General features: G+C 33.8%; 2 protein-coding genes across 2 annotated transcripts; one reads left to right on the forward strand and one right to left on the reverse strand.

Moving 5' to 3' along the window:
- Window positions 1-5,923: 5,923 nt before the first annotated feature.
- LOC117911081 (KH domain-containing protein HEN4-like) lies at window positions 5,924-19,968 on the forward strand. Its single transcript, XM_034825264.1, has 7 exons — window positions 5,924-6,636; window positions 14,594-15,037; window positions 15,159-15,438; window positions 18,096-18,382; window positions 18,475-18,527; window positions 18,915-19,026; window positions 19,453-19,968. The coding sequence occupies exons 1-7, from the start codon at window positions 6,025-6,027 to the stop codon at window positions 19,609-19,611; spliced, it is 1,947 nt and encodes a 648-aa protein (XP_034681155.1). The 5' UTR covers window positions 5,924-6,024; the 3' UTR covers window positions 19,612-19,968.
- Window positions 19,969-20,323: 355 nt separating this feature from the next.
- On the reverse strand, window positions 20,324-20,748 carry LOC117911082 (costars family protein At4g33640; the record flags this gene model as incomplete). The annotated part of the gene is made up of 1 exon (XM_034825265.1): window positions 20,324-20,748. A coding segment is annotated over one exon (228 nt), but the record flags the coding sequence as incomplete, so codon positions are not given.
- Window positions 20,749-21,315: the final 567 nt, after the last annotated feature.

The following is a 21,315-nucleotide window of genomic DNA, read 5'->3' on the forward strand; positions in this document are numbered from 1 at the left end:
CACAAGAATGATGAAAAACAATGAAGAAAAAATGAAATGACTACATAAAAGTTTAATTTCTTTTAAAATTAATCATTTATGTATGATATAATTATTGTTACTAAACTTGTTACCATGGCATGAATTATGTGCGTATCAGAAAATTGAGATAATGTTTTAAACTATATTTAATACTTGAATCCTTAATTAATATATGCATATAGTCCATTACTTTTAGGTTGCTAATCAATAACTGAGAGCTCTATCCACCAACTTGAAAGGCATATTATTGTGCCCCTAATGTGACTCAAATCCATATTTATTGGTTATTATATTAATATTTAGATCAAGTTTTAATCCTTTCATATTATAATCAATTAGTATTCACTGAGAATAAGTTGAATCTCTTATGATATTTAAAGTCACATTTTATAGTTCTGTTTCAAGAATATGACTCTTATTTGTAATATTAATATTTGGATCTAGTTTGAATCAGTTCATCTTAAAATCAATTGATGTTTAGTAAAGATAAATCAAATATTTTATGATATTTAAGATCATGTCTTATAGGTCTATTTTAAGAATTAATCATCTTTAACTCAAACTTAAAAAAAAAAAAGTCATCCATATAATTCCAAATTCCAAGAAGTTCTTTTGAGGAAAGGTGAAGAAATATACTAGCTAGTTTCCTGTAGTGGGAATCCCAAATCCGACTAAATATGATAAAGGAATCTAAGAGAATGACTAAACTTCACACTAAGATATAACTTATTCCACTATCTTTTATTAGATACCATTTCATCTCTAATTTTGTGGATTGTTTCATTAATTTAAGAAAAAAGTTTCCCTAATCTATCTGATTTTCTATAATCCTATACCAATGATGAGACTTTATCAATCCAACACACTCCTAATTTTCTAAGTTTGTCACTATTCAAAATAAAGACATGTTCTCAAAATGACCCTTTAGTTCATGATTGTGACTCCAAAATGATACAAAATACACACCATAATGTGGGTAACCAATTTTGAAGCAATGGATCACAAGTTTGTCATCTTTTGGTGATCATATCAGCTCACCATCCAAGAATTCATCACTAATTTGAAAAATAATTGATGTGCGAATCCCACCATTGTCCGATTTCTCCTCAAACCCCTTCATGCATATTTGTCCTATAAAGACAATCTCACAATATGGAAAATGATGCCATTTTCCATGACTAATGAACAACCTTTTTAAATTGTTCCACTGTATTTTAATAAAGTGCCTAATACATTATTAGACTTTGTTTCATATGGACCTAGCTCATTTTCTCACACCTGAGATCAACAAATTATTGAAAAACAAATGAATTTTCTTTATAAAAAAACCCCCTAAGTCATAGCTTTTATTTTATTTTCTAAAAAAAATACTATTAGTTAATTAGCTAAAAAAAATTCTTCAACCAATAGATTTTAAAAAATATAATAATTTCTTTTCCCATCAATGTCCCATTACAAAAGAAACTCGTTTAAAAAAAATATTACAAAAATAGGTATAAGGTAACTAGACAAAGGAGAGAGGCATGTCATAACAATTGGAGTTGAATAATTGACGACGATAAGATGGATTCCTACACTCACTTTAATTGATAGCAAAAAGAACAAATTAAAGGGCATGTCATAAATGTATTGTGTTGTAGAATCATATAGGAGTTGATGATAGAGGTCAAACAAAGCTAATACAAAAGTTTAAGTGTATGATTAATGGCTCATAAGTGGAAAAAAAAACATGTTGTTTGGCCACATTATGATAGAGAAAATGACAAATTAAAGGCCATTTACATTATATAGCACATATATATGCCTTGATTTGATATACTTGATTTATTCTATATTAATGAGAGTTGACATGTTAGAAGATAATGGCCTCTCTTTATGATGTGGTCAAAGTATATCTTGTGTTTTAATGACTCCTCATTAATGTTCTTTTTTGTTATGTTGTTACATAAAATTAGGTCTTCATCTATCATGTTTAATATTATACAAAATCCTGATTCTATCCCATAATGCCCTGAATATTCTAGCCCATGGAGGAGGTACCTTCCATCTCGTTAGCAATTCAAATTTCCACAAGTTATTAAATAAAATAATTATTTTAGAGCCTATAAAATATAAGTAACATCATCAAATAAGAGATTAAAAATTATATATTTCAAAGTCATAAAATGAATAATTAGTTACTAATTTAACATAGCTAATTATTCATAAAATTAATTTTTTACTGTAAAAAATAATATAGCAATTATAGAAAAAAAATAAACTTAATACTTGAATATAATTAAAATTTAAAAAGTATAAATTTTATCTTATCATTTTCACTTTTTCATAATTAAAATAAATAAATAAATAATATATCAATTCATATTTTGATAGGTTAACCAAAACTTTAAAAACACCTTAACCCTAATATTTTCATTCAAACACCGAATTAAGTACAACTTACATGGGTTGGAACCGCCCAAGTTGCAACCCTATTTTTCACTTGTTATTTTCTAGACTACCAACATTGTTGTGGGCTTTACACCTCAAACCAAACATAGCATAAAGGAAACCCAATGGATATATCAAATTGGTAATATCTTTTCCTTATTAATGTTAACTCCAAATTAGAATTGTTTTAATAATTTCCTTTTGATATACACTAAGTATTTAGTTTAATAAAATAAGGTGAAATAAAATACATAAAGACACACTTATTTAAGCATGACAATTTTAAAGTTTTTTCCCAATAGTCATAAAGTAGTAGAAAGGTCCACACCCATGATGACTAAAGGCATTCTAGCACCCCACATGAGAGAAAAATAAATATTGCTTCAAATGCTCATGCAATGGGAAAATGAAAATCACTTATTTTGGGGGAAAAAATGGTTCTCCCATGCACCCCACGATTTTATTTAATAAGGGGTTGTTTGGATGAGTCATGGGAAAGAAATCATGTATTTGTCTCTTGTTTTCCCTTATAGTTTCCTTTACTTTTTGGAATAAGAGTGATGTGCCAAACAACATATGGTAATTAGGGCTATAACCCAAATGGGTTGGGTTGAATTAGTGATTCATCCAACTTATAGATTGACATATTTGACACTGCAAATAATTTTTCATGGTGTGTAATCAGGTAACCACAACTCACCTAAATGTCAACTCATGGTGTGTACTGGAAAACCTATACAAGGAAGAAGGGTAACCAAAACTACAGATTTCATTTTAAAAATTCCTCTCCAATTTGAATTCTATGAATTTGGTTTCATGACAAATCCTACACTATATCAACTTCAAACAATGTTTTTCCTTGCACCCATCACTTGAAGATAAGAAAAAGGAGAATGACATAAAGCTAAAATTTTCAAAACTTCCATGACAATTACGGAAATGAGGGAGGCTAGATCTGATCTCAAAAAGCACCAATAAGAACCCAAATGAACTCATAAATCCATTCATTCATACCTAGGAAAGCTCATCTCCAACAACGTTTTACTGTCTTCAAGTGTCTTGTGTTCTCTTCCAAAACCAACGAAACTAGTCACCCACTTAAATTGTCATTCTCTGCTCTCTTTCTCTTTCAACTTCTTTTTCTCCTCTCAACTCGGGGCACTTCTCTCTATTTTCACTGCTAGCTCCCCTCACAAATTGTGGCTATGAAAGAAGGTGAAAGAATATGGGTTTTGGAGTTAGGGTTTGGTTCAAGAGAGAAGAAGGGATTTGAGGGTAAATCTCACTATCCATTTTGTTATGTTTTAGCAAATATTTTAAAAAAAATCAATCCACATGAAGTGTCTAGTTGAACGATGACATGTACATGAGCCATGTCATTGGCTTAAGTGGACAAGTGATTTGGACCTTGCTTATGTGGCTTTTCCAAGCAGCTGATCCAACTAGGAGAGTTGTTAAAGTGCAGGACATTTTTGGAAGGGTCTCAACATCACTATTATAGTGTATGAAAGGTCATTTATTTTCCCCAAAATCCATTGAATTTGAAAAGTAAAAAGCAAAGTTCCTGAAAGGCAAAATTTTGCCCCTTGGTGTATGGTTACATAAATTTCTCTACAATTTTTTGTCTCAAAATTTACTAATAATTACATACACATGGAAAGATTTAGTGGGGACTGGGGAGTTAGCTAAGCGCACAAAAGGAGGATAGTTTGTGGGAAGGAGCTTCTCAAGCAAAAATCACATGGACACATTTGACTCGTCAAAATGGGGATTTTTGATAAAAGTGGGATGAATTTAAAATTAACTTTTGAAAATACACTACATTGAAAAATATTTTCAAATCTATCATACTTTTTACCATATCCAAGGACATATATCTTCCAAAGATACTTTCCATAATTTTCATATGAATAACACACTTACACTTTTACAACATTGAATTTATACTAATTTTTTTAAAAATTTTTTATAGTTTTTTTTATTTATAATTATATACATTAGAAAAATTAAATTTATATTAAAAATGTTTTTTCAAAAGTTCAAGAGACATTTTTCACAATTTTTATATCAATCATCCATTGAAAAAGTTACTAAAAGAGACACATTTCACAATTTCATAAAATTAAATTTATATTAAAAGACGTTTTTTTTTAGTAAAAATTCGATTTTTTCGATGGGTAGCTAATATAATAATTGTGAAAAAAATTTCTTTAAAAAACATATTTAATATAAATTCAATTTTATAGAATTGTGGAAACACCTTCAATGTAAATTCAATTTTTTTTTTCACTATGTAATTATTATGAAAATTATGAAAAGTGTCTTTTTAAGCGACATTTTTAATATAAATTCAATTTTGAAAAAGGCACCTTTAGTATAAATTTAATTTTTTAAATGTTATGATTAATAAAAAAAATTGTGAAAAAATGTTTCTTAAAGAAGCACCTTTAGTATAAATACAATTTTATAAATTTATGGAAGCTATCTCATGAAAAAACACTTTTAGTGTAAATTCAATTTTTTTTAACATGTATAATTGATATGAAACTACGAAGAGACACTTGAATGTTACAGATTTATCAGTAGTTTTGTAAGTATCATTTTTTAAGAATTTTTTTTTTTCAAACTACCATTTTTTAAGGATGTCTTTTCAAACTAGCTGTAGAAGTTAAAAAAAGCCCATCAAAATGGTTGGGATTCTTTATGTTATAACTTTCCTTTACACTCCATTACATAATGGGAAAACTTTTGATACCAATTTATTACAATTAAAAGGGGAGGCTATATTGTGTACTTCTTGAAATTAAAAAACTATTAAAAAATTGGTAATCAAATCAAATATAATTAAAATTAATTAAAAATTTATATATTTTTAAATTATTTCTTTTTTACCGGAGGAAAAATAATTAAAATGAGTTTGAAGTAATATATTAGATAATTTATTTATTTTAAATTTATTTATTAATTGTTTTCGTTTTTGTTTCATTCTATTTTTCTTTTTAATTTATTTTCTCATATTTTCTAAAAATCAAACATAGCCTAAATAAAATGGGATGGATGTGAGAATTTCTCCTATCAAGAGCCTCACTCTCTCTATTAATTTTACAATTTATAATATATTAATATGTATATATATTATTAAAAAATAAGTATTATAATTTTTGGGCTAATTTATTTATTTGAAAAACAAATATATTATTGTTATATATATTAAAAATAAAAAATGAATTAAAATACATTTAAATTTAACTATACATATAATCATGATATAATGAGATGCGACAATGAAAGCTACACTTTCTTACCAATGAAATCATAATAGTAATCTTACAATTTTATTTTTAAATTTTAATTTAATTTTATTATTATTATTATTATTATTTTTATGCAGCCTACGAGTGATGAACCAACTAAGCAATTAGAGGCTGCGTCCTACGTACGCTCACGAGGTACTGAATCACTAAGCGCACTTTGCCTCCGGCGTATGTTAGCCGCCAAGGGAGGCCCTCCTCCCCTGTCTGCAACTCTCGAGTTTTAGAGGGGAAACAAACTAAAGGGAGCCTCCAGAGAGAAATGGAAGCTTCATTTCTCTCTCCACCAGCAAAGCGTTCAATCTATACCGCGACAGGCATGCCCGACCCCAGCCCCATGGCCTATGCCCCAAACGGATCTTCTAAGCGCTCCAAGCCCCCTCCTCAGCCCATCCCCGTCCCCGCCGGCCACGTTGCCTTCCGCCTCCTCTGCCACGCTTCCCGAATCGGCGGAGTCATTGGAAAGTCCGGCGTCATCGTCAAGCAGCTCCAGAGCGACACCGGCGCCAGGATCCGCGTCGAAGACTCGCCATCCACCTCCGATCACCGCGTTATCTTAGTTATTGCCCCTGCCTCCGTGAACAGGAGGATCGCGCTCCAGGGTTCGTCAGAGGAGGTAGAGGCTTCGGCGGCGCAGGAGGCGGTGCTTAGGGTTTTCGAGCGGATACTTGAGGTCGCTGCGGAGGTAGACGGCGTGCCTCCTGGCGGCGTTGTTTCTTGCCGTTTGTTGGCGGAGACCAGTCAGGTTGGATCGGTGATCGGAAAGGGTGGGAAGGTTGTGGAGAAGATAAGGAGAGAGAGTGGGTCGAAAATTAAGGTTTTAACCGCTGAGAAGTTGCCAACTTGTGCTGCCTCGACTGATGAAATGGTGGAGGTAAAGCCCTTTTTATTTATTTATTTATTTGTGAATTTCTTTGTTCTTCCAGTTTACTGGTTACCTGTGATTGTCGCAGCTGTATTAGGCTTTCTAATCGTGTCATTTGTTACCTAAATTACCTGCATTGTCACGGATTAGGGTTTAGCATCCAAATTTTAGGGTTTTAGGATTCCAAAATTTCAGGTTAGTGTCGAAGTGAATTTCTGATTTGAATTGGTAAAAATAATTTAAATTAGGGTAGCTTGTTCAAATAACCGTTGACCCAAAGCAGGGCCAGGAATGACAAAAGTTTATAATAAGAAAATTCATTTTGAAAGTTTGTTAACTTAGAATGATTCAGATGGGGCTTAACAGAAATATTTTAAACAAGTTTGACGTGTGTATGCATACTAGTAAAAGCAATTAAATTCCATATTTTTCAAATGTTGAGTTTGAGTTTAGTACTGAAATTTCATTTTCTTTTATCATTAACTAACATGTGATGCCAAAGGTGATGAATTTAAGGTTGGGAATTTGCAGTGGATTGGGAAGTTGAATCTCAGTACCCAATTCTGCTGTAATTCTCTTCGAATTTCTTCATACTTTCCTATACTCATAAACTTATCAAAAGCTTAATGCATTATATTCTCATTAAGAAGAAAAATGAAGGAAAACAAAAGCTCCTTCTAAGCTATTCCATTTGTCCATTCTTGGAATAAGTATTTGCAGTGGATTGGGAAGTTGAATCTCGGTACCAAATTCAGCAGTAATTCTCATGGAACTTCAAATTTGTACTTTTCTATACTCATAAACTTAGCAAAACGTTAATGCATTATATTCCCATTAAGAAGGAAAAAAAAGAAAAAAAGAAAGGAAAAAGAAAAACTCCTTCAAAGCTATCCCAGTTGTCCATTGTTAAAGTAAGTATTACCTGTTCTTGAGAATTGGGAACTGAATCAGGTGCTGAAATACAATTCAGTTAAATGCATGAGCACATAAACTACTTATTCTAGGTCAATATTTTGAAGTAGATCCAGTCAAGATAGGTCAGAGAAGTCAGATTAACTTGTGAAAGCATTGGAGAAGTCTTTAGGAAATTTTTTAAAAAGATGGAAGCAATAGATTTTTTTATGGTTAATAGATGAGCCAATACACACACACAAAAGGAAAGAAAAATGGTGGGGTCTATCTGGAGTTCTCTTGTTATATTTCTGAAGGGGATTCTTGGAAATGGTATTTTCTGTATGAAAGGGAACTTCATACAGCTGCTGTAGATTTTATAGAGTAGTTGTGCTCCAAGCTCTAAAGTGTTGTAGCTGCTGTAGTTTGAATCTTTTGTGTCTAACATAAATACTTCTCAAGTACTGTGTTTGCCACCTTAGAATGACATTTTTCTTATATATATATATGTATATTCTTATTTGTCTATCAAAAAAAAAAGGGGAACTTCATGACTAAAAGTTTCTCCCTTGGTGATAATTAGGCTCTTGGATGGTGGTTTTTACTTTGATTACCAAATTAAGAAATATCTATCCATACCCTACTAACAAATGTTTTAATTGTGAATTATTTTTAAAACCTTACAAAAATGATACTATACAATTTCTTTCTCTCTTTTTTTTTTCTTTGATGTGTATCTTATTTTAAGTGTGTTTTATGATAAGATTCGAAACAAGACACAGTGATATAAAAGTGCAAACAAATTTAAGTGTTTCATATGATAAGATATGATAACAAGACACAATGATATAAAAATTCAAACAAATTTAGGTATTTTTAATAGCTCCTTTAAATAATCAAATTTGAAAATTTTTTTTCTTAAAAAAATTCTAATGCTGGAAATTATAATAAAAGGGAAATGGAGAGGCGAGGTATTCCTACATGAAAATGCTACAAGCTTGTTGTCAAAGGTACACATAAAAGTTGAAACTTAATGTAAAATTAGTTATGTGATGAACAATGGGGAGTTGTTCTTTGAATAATTTGAATGTTGACTTTAAATACGATGATGAATAAACTTTTGCTTGATGTATTAATTTTTCCTTTTTTGGATCCTTTTCTTTGGGCAAGGGAATGATATAAGCTTAGAAAGTTAGAATGTAGAAGGTGGCAAATAAACACATTGCATTTTAACAAAACATATAGATATAATGATTTAGAATTTTAACTAAAATTAGTTAAAAATTCAAAACATTTGTTTTGTGGATTTTATTATGAACCCATGCATCATAATGTCATGTTTTGTTAAGTTGAACTATTTAAAACCCTAGTCTCTAGTTTTTTAATATATACGAAATTGATTTTTAACTCTTCTGTCTTGCTATCTTTCATCAAATTGATTATATTTTTCCCTTAGCTTTAGTCGTCCAATAATAGTTTATATATAGTCTATGGTTTTTTCATATATATGAAATTGATTTTTAGCTCTTCTGTCTTGCTATCTTTCATCAAACTGATTATATTTTCCCTATGCTTTAGTCTTCCAATACTAGTTTATATATATATATATATATATATATATATAATAATATATATATATATATATATATTATGCATAGTGTTATCAAAGGTGATTGATCGCCTTGGGATAAGGCTAATAATATAGAGGCGATCACCTTTGACCATGGATTAAGATTAAACATACTTAGATTGTAATTTAATTCAATCTAAGATTAGATTAAAATAGAGTATACATTATATTATTAATCACAGTGATAATGAGATGGATAGTCTTTATGGAACTAATGGAAATTTTAATTTCAATGATGACTATGATGATGATGTCTAAAGCTTCTCTAAGATGTTTATTCTCTTTGTTTTGATTTTTGGATATTTGAAAATAGAATATACATTTGAACAAGATGAATTTCTCTAAAACAATATGATGTTTCTTATGGTGTGGGTTATAATATTTTACACTTTAAATAATTGTTACTATTTTGTTAATTTTATTGGACACCATGAGGGATGAAAATTTAATAGTATTGATTATTGAAGACGATGTTTATATTGATTACATTTCAAATAGGTAAATATATTTGTATTCTTTATCGCCTTACTCTAGTTAGGCTATCATGTTTTTTCCTTTCTCCCTAGGCTAAAAGAAGTCATATCACCTTGACATTGTCTTTTACTTTTGATAACTTCAATTATACATAATCAAGGATTAACAAATCAAATCATAATGAAAAAAATATGGGAGAAAAATAAGGGAAGTAAGGAAATTAAAAAGGAAACCAAGGAGATTAAAGATCAATGCACATTCCAGCAATATCTTTCTCTATGCATTTTTTATATTGAAAAATTTAGGATACAAGATGGGATGCCATGTATGATATGGGCCTCGTTTGGGATGACTTCCTGTTTTTAGTTGAGGTGGAAGATGAAGTTGCTACCAAATCAGAATTTTAAAAGGCAATATTAGTATTGGAAAACTCTTATTAAACATGAAAAAAACTTCTTACATAAACCAAAATAGAGCTTCTACCAAAATAGAGTTTCTATTAAAAACAACATTTTTGTGGTTTTCATATTAAGTCATGAGCTTTTTAACAAAGTTAGCCAAACAAGCATAGAAGCTCTTATTGAGTTAAAAAAAAAGAGTTTTTGGTTTCTCAAAAGTTGAACCAAATAGGGCCGTAGAAAATGATGGAAAGTGGAAAACAATACATGACACATTTGTTTGTAATCTTTGGGTGTGGACAAAGTCAATTGTAAATGAAGGTCCTCTTCCTTTACTTAGTTTTTTTGATTGGCTAGGCGCTAGATGAGGGTCGGTTTTGTATTTTCTCTTCTTTTGTGTGTGCCTTAAGGGGCCTTTTGTATACTCCCTGTATGCGGTTGGGTTTTCCTCAAGGTGCCCTTTTCTAATATATTTTTGCATTTGCCTATAAAAAAAAAAAGTGTTGTGGAATGCTTCTAAGAACGGGATTTTCTCTATAAAATCCCTTTACAATACTCTTGATTCTAGTGGTGCAGTCTCGTTTCCTTGGAGAATCATTTGGAGCCCTTGTGTGCCTACAAAGGTGGGTTTTTTTAGCTTGGGAAGCTTCTTGGGGGAAGGTTCTAACCCAAGATCAACTCAAAAGGAGGGGCTGGATTTTAGCAAACAGGTGCTTCTTGTGTTGTGATGAAGAGGAGACAATAAATCACATCCTTATTCATTGCCCCAAGGCGAGGGTATTGTGGGATCTTGTGTTTTGGTTGTTTGGTGTTAATTGGGTCCTTCCACTTACGGTTAGAGACACTCTCCTTGGTTGGTCTGTTTCCTTTGTGGACAAGAAGCGTGGAAAGACTTGGCGGGCAACTCCTCTCTGTTTATTTTGGACGATTTTGGAAAGAAAGAAATAGGATAGTTTTTGATAATGAGGCTTTGTCGATCCAAAGATTGAAAAACTCCTTCGTTTGTAATCTTTTCTCTTGGACTAAGTCTTGTTTAGATGGAGAACCCCGTTCCTTAATTAACTTTGTTGATTGGTCGGGTTCTAGCTAATGGCTGGTGAGTGTTTGCTTTTTTGCGTTTTTTGTCTTGTGGTTTCTCGTGTATACTCCTTGTATGCTTCGGGTTGCCTTCTTGCTCCCTTTTTCTAATAAAATTTCTATGATTTATCTATAAAAAAAAAAAAAAAAAAAAAAAAAAAACTATCCATAGTTATGGCTATCTACGAATTCCATCATTGAAAAATTCTTCATTTCCAAGGACCACTTCAATAAAGATTTAATGAAGTACTCCTTCAACCTTTGAACTGAAAGTTGCTTCATTGAAATTCCTACAATTATGTTCTTTCCACATTCCCTAGAACAAGCATAAGGGGGAGCCATATGCCAGCTAGTTCTTCTCTTATCCCCCTTAAACTTTCACTTAAGGAGGAGGACTTTACTAAAGTTGACTGCTAAAGGAAATGTTCATAGCTCCTTTTTCCTTTCACAATGCATCAAAATGTTGCCAACTGACTCTTCACTATATTTGTAAAGACTATATCTCTTCATTAAATTATCTACAATTAAGATCTTCCTCCATGATGCTTCCTAAGCAAAAAAAAAAAAAAAACATTTTGAGGGGAGCTTGAGACCCCCAAATTTCTTTGGTTAGGAATACTAGTAGTCTTAGAGCATAAGAAATTGCAGTATAACTTTACATTGAAACTTCCTTTCCAATCCTCTTTCCATTGCAAAGTATCTTCTTCTTGCACTCTCATAGAATAAATAAATTTCAAAACTTGGGTTACCCTCTATTTCCCAATCTTAGAGGGTCTTCTAAATTGCACCAACCAATGGCCTCCACTTCCTTCCCCATTAATCTACAGCTTTGATATTCTTAGTAGAAGCTACTGTGAATTGCAAAGGAAAGGTCTCTTTCAACCGATTCTACCCTGCCCAAGTGTCCTACCAAAATTTTGTTTCTCATACCCACGTACACTTGTCCACATCTATCCCATATGCATGAGCATGGGCACTATCCTCTTTAGGCTTATTCTTAGTAAAATCTTTCTTCCACACTTTGTTCAAATTATCAGAATCAATTCCTTTCCATTCAGTCAAATTTATTTGGAAATTAAAAGTTCCATTTAAGGTCAAGACCTTTGCTTGGTTAGTGGCACATAAGAAGATATTTACCAATGACATACTTCAGTTGAGAAGACCTTCCAAAGCCCTTAGTTTGGATTGGTTTATACTATGTAAGGGGAGTGGAGAGACAAGTGACCACCTATTTCTACATTGTCCATTCACTTTGGGGTTGTGGCATAGACTTTTTATACGGGCTGGGATGATGTGGGTTTAGCCTAGGAGTTTTTTGTGATATGATGATTATTTCTTATATGGGCTTTGGAAATTCCACCAAAGGCAAGACACTTTGGAGGATTGCTTGTCTTACTTTGATTTGGATGGTGTGGCAAGAAAGAAATGTTAGGATCTTTGAGGACAAATGGAGGACGTTTGAGACATTATGAGATTTATTTCATTTCTTTTCTTCTTTGTGGGCCTTTTGTACTGACGATTTTAAGGGCATTCCTTTGAATGTCATTAAGTTTAGTTGGCTTTTGGTATGTACGCCACTAGGGTTGGGTCACCGATGAGAGGAGCTTAGCAGTTTTTTTTTTCTTTTAGGAGAGGTTTTCCCTTGTACATTTTTTTTGTGATCTATCTTTTCTACAAATCTCCTTGTATAGTGGAAGTTTTTTAGTGTTTAGATCCGGTTAGTATTTTTGTGGGAAGGATTCCTCATCCCTCTCATGAACTCCTTATACGTTATTAATTCATCTCTTGTTTCTGATCAAAAAGAAAAAGAAAGAAAAGTCCACCATTGTTGACCTAAATAATTATCCTAACTCTTGAGAGTAAAGTTCTCCCATCATTTCTAATGTGTTTCCTAAGATTCATACGAAAAGGCTCCCTAACCTCTTTTGAGTGCTCCACTCCCCATCCAATTCCTTGAAATTCCTATAGTGATCTTCCTCTACAAGCTGCCCTTCTCAAGGGCAAACCTCCACAAACATTTGTCTAGAAAGGCCCTATTAAGGACTTCCATATTCTAATTCCTAGGCTTCCATACTTCTTATCTTTGCAAACATTTGGTCAATATGGAATCATCCTTTTTCCTTTGCACTGATTTCCCCACAAAAATTTTCTAATTTGTTTCACTTTTCTGGGAATTGTAAAAAGAGACATGAAATAGATTGGAAGGCTCAAGAGTGTGCTATTTATAAGAACTAATCTTCCTCCCTTGGAATGGGACTTCTTGCAAGAGGTCAATCTCCTGTTGAATCTCCCTACTGCATCCCACACAGCACAAGAAGATACTCCCAAAGGTAGACATAGATGAGAAGCAGCAAGTCTCCTGGCCTTGCACCCAAATAAAGAAGCTAGTTTGTCCACTTCATCTGCTTCCCCCACTGGGATAAATTCATTTTTTGAATTTTTATTTTCAGACCTGACACAACCTCAGCGCAAATTACAATCCATTTCCAATATCTAACTGAACTGTGTTAACCTTCCAGAGAAGAAGAGTGTGTCTGCAGACGATAGGGGAGAGACATAGATCCCTTCTCTCATGATGACTTGCCTTTAAGCAGGTCAAACTCTCAAGTGAAGTTATTATTAGCATTTGTATGATAATAGGCATTGCACTCTAATATAGGCACATTACTATGAACACCATCCAAGATCTGTATTGTCTAACACATGCCTTCCTCTTAGACTTCTCATATGGAAAGCCATTTTGCACTATTTTTTTCCATTAATCATTTATTCAATAGTTATTGATTTTGTGCTGTCTATAAGACTTGCAAGAATAGGATCAAGTCAACCTATTGGACTCAATGGTTATTGATTTTGTGCTGTCTATAAAACTTGCTAGAATAGGATCAAGACAATGATATATAGATTGACTTGATCCAACTTAGGTGCTCTATATGTGAATAGTGGAAGGAGGTTTGAGCATATTTTGTGCTTAACATGGGGCATTCAGTGAAGTTTAGGAGCTCTTAGGGGATACTTTAGAAGCTTCAAGGAAGGTTTCTGTGATTGCCATCTTCTTTATATTTGACAAACTTTGAAGCATGGAAAAATATGGATTTTGGCCTGTCCCAGGCATTTATAAAGTATTGCACCATAAAATTATGAATTTTTTGGAAATTGCTTCTTTAGTAAAGGAGCATATGAATATTCAGAACTAAATGTATCGAAATGAGTGTTGTTGCTTAGTAAATCTTCTTTACTAAATGACTAAAAAGGAGAGTTAGTACCTTGTAAATCTCCTTTCTAAGTGCTCATAATAAGATGCCGATCAAAAGAAAAGTTTTGTATCATAAGGTGTGAAATTAAAAGAAAAATTACTCTTATAATGATCATTGTTTTAATAAAACATGGTAAAGTGAAATTGCTTGTTGATCTGATATTCATGCCTTACCATATTTTATTTGAGAAGCTGTTTTACCCCATGTTCCATGTGAAAAAATGGGTCAATGTTTTGCAGATTGAGGGAGATGTTCTGGCTGTAAAGAAGGCACTTGTTGCTGTCTCTCGTCGCCTTCAAGATTGTCCAAATGTTGATAAAACAAAGTTGATTGGAGGCAGACCTCTTGAGGTAGTTCCCCAGCAAAGCCTACCGGATCCACGTGTAGATCTTTTTCAACAGCGTGGTTCAGTGCTACCACCTATTCCTAGCAACACCATAAGTTATGCTTCAGGAAGTCGTCCTTTGTCAATAAACACTGAAAGGATCTCCACCCTGGACCCAAAAACATCACAGCAAGAAGTCATTTTTAAGATTCTTTGTTCCAATGATCGGGTTGGGGGTGTAATTGGCAAGGGTGGGTCAATTGTCAAGTCTCTTCAAAATGAGACAGGGACTTCTATAAGTGTTGGAGCTCCTGTTGCTGAGTGTGATGAACGATTGATCACTATTACTGCTTCAGAGGTTAGTCAATGCAGTGATCATTTTTCACTATTTTATTTGTGCGGTTCTCTGCTTATCTGAAGGTATTAATTAGTCATTTGTTTCCCTTTGGCTTCATTTTTATTTTATTTTTAAAATGTAGAACCCAGAATCAAGATACTCGCCAGCACAAAATGGTGTAATTACTGTTTTTAATCGGTCAATAGAGGCTGGCATTGAAAAAGGGCTAGATTCTGGCTCGAAGGGTTCCCCTGTTTCTGCACGGCTTGTAGTTCCATCAAACCAAGTCGGTTGTTTGATGGGGAAAGGAGGCACAATAATCTCAGAGATGAGGAAGGCCTCTGGTGCTGGGATACGTATTATAGGGAGTGACCAGGTTCCAAAGTGTGCCTCAGAGAATGATCAAGTGGTACAGATTTCAGGTGAGAAACTCTCACATTTTTATTTAGCATCACAAGATGAGAATAAAAGTATGCCAAAGCTAGGTTGTCTTTTTTCTTTTCTTTTGGGTGATCAGAAGATTAGTTGGGTTTTGAAAAACCAACTAAAGAATTTTGTTTTCTAAATTGATTGATGGTGTTTTATTTTTGGACATATGTGTTGACCATGTATCTGGCACTGTGTATGTGCGCACATCCCTGTTACCTTCTTGTTCTTCTGGATTTTTTCTTAGTTAAATCCAAGGATTTTGAGGATTCTTTTTCTGGACGGTTCAGTTAAATTCAAGGATTCTTCTTCTTCATCTGAGGATTTGAAGATTCTTTTCCAATTAAGGTTCCTTCTGCTTCTGGTATTTTTCTCAGTTAAATCTGGGTCCAGTTAACTTCTGATTCTGGTTAAAGCCAGGTTCAGTTAAATTCAGGGATGCATTTCCAATTTGTCTTTTGTGATTTCTCAGTTAAATCCAAGGATTTGTTTACTTCTGCTTTTACTTCTGGTTAAATCCAGGTTCAGTTAAATTTAAGGATTCTTTTCCAATTCCAATTTTTCTTTTGTCTCAGTTGAGTCCAGGGGTTCCAAGGTTCAGTTAAATTCATGGATTCTTTTCTAATTAAGGTTCCTTCTTGTTCTTCTGCTTCTGCATCTGGTATTTTTCTCAGTTAAATCCCGGTTCTGTTAAATTCAAGGATTCTTTTTTAGTTCTTTTGTGATTTCTCAGTTAAATCCTGGGATTCTTTTTCAATTAAGTTTCATTTACTTTTTCTCTTCTGTAATTCTGGTATTTTTCTCAGTTAAATCTGAGTATTCCATGGATCCTTTCCCAATTAAGGTTCAGTCAGATTCAAGGATTCTTTTCCAATTCTTCTTTTGTAATTTCTTAATTCTTCTGTAAATCTCTTATTTTTCTCAGTAATCCAACAATTCTTTTCCTGGAATTCTTCTTCTTCTGCAGGTTTGGTATTTTCTCTGAAAATCTGAGGACTTAGGAGAGGATTCTTCTTGTTCTTCTCCTTTAGTAATCCTTGTATTTTTCTCAGTTAATTGGAGGCTTTCAAGGTTTGTTTGCCAATTAAGGTTCAGTTAAGGTTCCAGTTGTCTTCTTCTTTCTTCTTTTATAATTCTGGTATCTTTCTTGAGTTAAAATATGAGGATTCTGAGGAATCTTTTTCCCATTAAGATCCATTTAAGTTCTAGGATTCTTTCCCAGTTCTTTCTTAATTTGTGTATTTTTCTCAGTTAACGAAGGATTCTGTTCCAATTAAGGTTAGCCAGAAAGGTCCAAACTGGCTTTGATAGACAAGGCTTTAGTCCAAAGCCCTGATACCCATCTGAGTTATAACTGGGTGTAATTTGTGACTAGAAGTCTAGAACTCCTTTTCCCTTGACAGTTATTAAATGGACAAAAAACCTTGTCATTGGTTCTGTTTGGCATATGATTTTGCACATGGGGAGAATGGTTATTAATGCCAGTCATTTGTCCAATTTGAATTGAGAATGATCCTTTTTACCAAATTTTGAAGGGTTCAGTTGGGTTAGGGTATTTTCATAGAACTTGCTTCTATAAATGAACTCTGATCACTTCTCTTCAAGGCATTTTACGATGACTCTTGAACTTTCATTTTGCTTTTTCTTTATTCTATTTTTATGTGCTAATCTCTTTCTTTACTTTTTCTTTATTCTATTTTTAATACACTAGTCTCTTTCTGTTAAGTAATTTTTTTTTTGGCATAATTAAAAGTTTTATAATGAGAGAAAGCATGTACCTTACATTTTTTTTTTTTTTTTGACAAGTAAGAAAGCATGTACACTTAACTTTGTCCATCATGAAGCAAAATTTTTCCATATTGTATGATAAACCAAATGCAAACTCTTGGTTTAGGGTCTTCAGCAATTTTGTTGTTATCCTCGATGACTCTTAGATGTCTATGCATTCTTTGTCACCTCAGATCAGATCTTGATGACATGACATCACCAAATTTATGTTTCCTTTCCTTTTTTATTGTGGAGATGACAAGGGACCGCAAATCATTGAACTGAAGGTGCTCAAGACTTTTTGTGGTTAATTTTTCTTTCCTTTTTGTGTCCTCTCCCTCCTGCCCCCCACCTGTCTCACTCCTATTACCTTTTTCACCTGGCCAACACCCCACAACATTTTGCGAAAATTTTAAACCAGGAAGCCACTTAAAGACAGCTTTTTATGTTTGTAAGTTATTTTTCTTCTGCTGCTTTAGTTAGTACCACTTTCTTTGGATGGCACGTTTGCAGCTGGTATCTTCTAATAACAATTTATTTAGACCAGCTGATATTGTGTTCCTGCAAGCCTTTTCCAAGATTTGAAACTGTACAGACATTTGATTGACAGTGTTTTCTAATAACAACTCCCTGCTTGATCTCATCAAGATTTCTTAAACATGAACACGTTTGACAGTTTGCACACCTACAGGTTTTATGTTTAGATGGTGTTTAAGTTAATCATCTTTCAAGAAATCTGCCAACACACTTCTAGAATTTAGATATTATAAAGTTTCATTCAGTGAAAATTGGCATTTTAGCAACTTCAGTTGTGGATGTAGCAGTTTAGTGAAATATACAATCTATAAAGGTATTTATTTATTTGAATATTTTGAACAGATTTCAGGTGAGTTTGTAAATGTTCAAGATGCATTATATCATATAACTGGTAGGCTGCGAGATAACCTCTTCCCTAGTAAAACGTTGAATGGTGCTGGAATTAGGAGCAGTTCTGCAATGAATGAGATCAGCCCCTATGGAAGAGTGAGGGATCCTGCCTCTTTTGGTCTGCACTCATCGGTGGGTGTGTCTCCTAGCTTCAGTCGACATACTACTTTAACACAGAGTATGGATCATCTTGGACTTTCGCATAGTTTAGACCATCCAACTTCACCTAGATTATGGCCATCACAGGTAAAAGCTCTTCCTAGTCTCTCATAATTGGGCACTCAAAATCATTCCCTTTTTGATTTTTTATTTTTCCTTATGAGAGTCACTGATTGCAGACGGTAACTGGAGTAAATCCAAGGAACATCAAGGGTGGCATAGAGATTGGCAGGTTGGTATCCACATAATAGAATTCATAGGGACATAAAAATGGGGCTTGGTTCCCAACTAAGGGCATACGAACATCCAGGAGTGCAACTCTGGGGACATTAAGCTTCATGAGTCCATGGCTAGAGTCTTTATCTTCTCTAAAATTATAGCTTAATCACCACTAGTGTCTGCAATTTTATCACTCATTAGCTACTCCACTGGCATTGGCAACTTACGTAGTACCCCAAGTTTTGACTTTTGACATTAATGTATGGCACCTATAACTACAAGTAATCTCTAATTGGACATAGTAAAGAGTAAAGGGTAAAGAAAAATATCTTTAGAATGTTGAGTAGTTATCTACTTTACACCTATATTGGTTGGTAACTCATCTATTTTGTGTCTGCAGTGGAAGCAAATCTGCTATTATTACCAATACAACAGTGGAGATTGTAATTCCTGAAAATGTTATTGGCTCTGTTTATGGGGAGAATGGTAACAATCTGGCTCGTCTGAGGAAGGTAACACCCTCTCTCTTGTTTTTCTCTTTCCTCTTTTTTTCCTGAAATATATAGTGTGGTTTTTCTTTGTTGGTGTTACAACTGAAATTAGTTCTGCACACAAATAAACATGAATTTATTCTATATGATGGTCATAATAATAAGAAAAGTCAACAAGTGATGATGTGGGTTGTGGGACAAATCTATATTCAGAAAACCTGCTGTATTTGTGGCTCAGAAGGAAACCTGTAGCAAATAGCAACTATATTCTTTTGTCAATAGACTTAAGCTTGTTAAAGCATCATTTTTTTAACGAGCTTTTGTACTTTTCTTGTGATACTTGAGCTACACGCACATTCTTAAGGTTGATAATATTCAGAAGTTGCTACCCATACAACGCTTAAATTCCTCCATTTCAAACTAACATCTTGTGCGCGTGTGAATCAGATTTCTGGTGCAAAGGTCACTCTGCATGAACCTCGTCCAGGAACAAGTGATAGAACTGTAATCATATCTGGGACACCTGATGAAACCCAGGCAGCTCAGAGCCTCCTCCAAGCATTCATCCTTACTGGTCCTAAAGTGCCAGATCAGACTCGCACCTGAACACAAGTGTAGTCCGAGTTTTAGTTGCTTTCTGGTTTTGCCCAAACTATGTACATTAAAGCAGCTTGATTCAAGCCCTAGGTGCATGGCAATGCCAACATTGTGCTGAAAGCATCTCAGCTCCAATTAATTGCCAAAATGTTATTTAGTGTTTTCTGATATACTAACATTTCTTAAGTCAGATTACCTGGCTGGAGCTGATGACTCCCAAGTAGTTGGATTGAGTTGTATTGGTGGGGTGGGGGTGGAAGAAAGGGTACCCAAAAATAACTTATAGTCTCTATCCTAAATGCTTGGCCTGACATGGGCAATCCGATTAAAGCTATAGTAAAGGAAGAACATGATGATATTGTCTTATTCTCGGGTATCACCAGCATTCAGGCCAACGGTTTTCCCATTCAACCAAATGGTATTTCCTGCTCCCTTTCGTTGCTTTCAGACAGTTTCTAAGCATTTACTTCAATCTACGTGCTGTCAAGACCAGAAACAGGTATATAGGCATCAAATAACTTCCAACAAGCCAACCTCCCTCGACCCTCTAGTGCCACATTCTCAACTGCTTCTGCTTCGGAGGAGGCAATTCTGATGGCAAACTGAGATTAGTTGTGCAGGCATGTACCAAGTCTTTTCCCATTTTATAGGAATAATCACTACTGCCCAACTACAAAATTAAGCTCAGAAACTGCCTAAAACGGCAGTTGAATGCTGGAGAAACAATATCAATGCGGCTTACACGCCCCTGCTTCACATGATTTAGGAAAACCGGACCATAAAATACTTTGGCAAGCGCGAACATTGGGAATAGTTCCACGAGTCTCGAAAGCAAATAATACAACATAGAATACAATTACCTTCCAAATCAGTTCACGACATAGGGAACCGGATATATAAGCAAAATATCACATTCTTTTACTTGTTTGCAAGTGCGTCAGTTGCAGGTGGTGGGGTGGGTTTGAGGACAATTTCGACGTTATCATGCACTCCTTGTAAGAGTAACTCACCCTCGTATGCCACAACTTTGCGCTTCTTTGCTGCCCTCAGTGTCCCAACCAGTGCTTCAAATATGTTTGCACACCTATCATCGTGGAATAGCACACCAAACGTAACCTTCAATACACACACACACACAAAAGAGTATCAAAATTTAGTTGAGGAAGAAGGGGTTTCAACTTCAAAGAAATTCCTACATGCTGGGTGTTAGATCAATCAACTTAAGGACTTAACAAGAATTAACAACTCAAATGTAATTGAATCTAAAGTCTTAAATATTGGATTCCCACTGAAACCATTTTGGGAGGTCAGGTTAAGATTTATTCACATTCCTTATCACCACCCCAATCAAATTTCCTTTGATCGTAAGCAGATCCATCATATTATAGATTGAAAATACGTGATTCCTCCCCAAAAATTAAAATGACAAGATCTTACAAATAAGCTTCAAATACAAGGATCGATGCCAATTCCTTCTCACATTCAAAACCAAACAAAAAGAGAAAGAAATTGTTAGTTTGCATGCCTGCGACAGTGAACAGATATCAGATATCAATTGTTTGGAAACAGAGGTCTTAGGTCTAAGGAATTGAATTGATGATTTCACTGAAGAAGATTCAAAAAAAAAACAGGCCCATTACCAAATGAGCAACAAATAGGGTCTCCAGCTTCAGAAGATCAACAATGGAGCAAAGAAAACAGAAACACTTCAGC

This window comes from Vitis riparia, chromosome 3, assembly GCF_004353265.1.
Source record: "Vitis riparia cultivar Riparia Gloire de Montpellier isolate 1030 chromosome 3, EGFV_Vit.rip_1.0, whole genome shotgun sequence".
NCBI classification, from domain to species: Eukaryota; Viridiplantae; Streptophyta; class Magnoliopsida; order Vitales; family Vitaceae; genus Vitis; species Vitis riparia.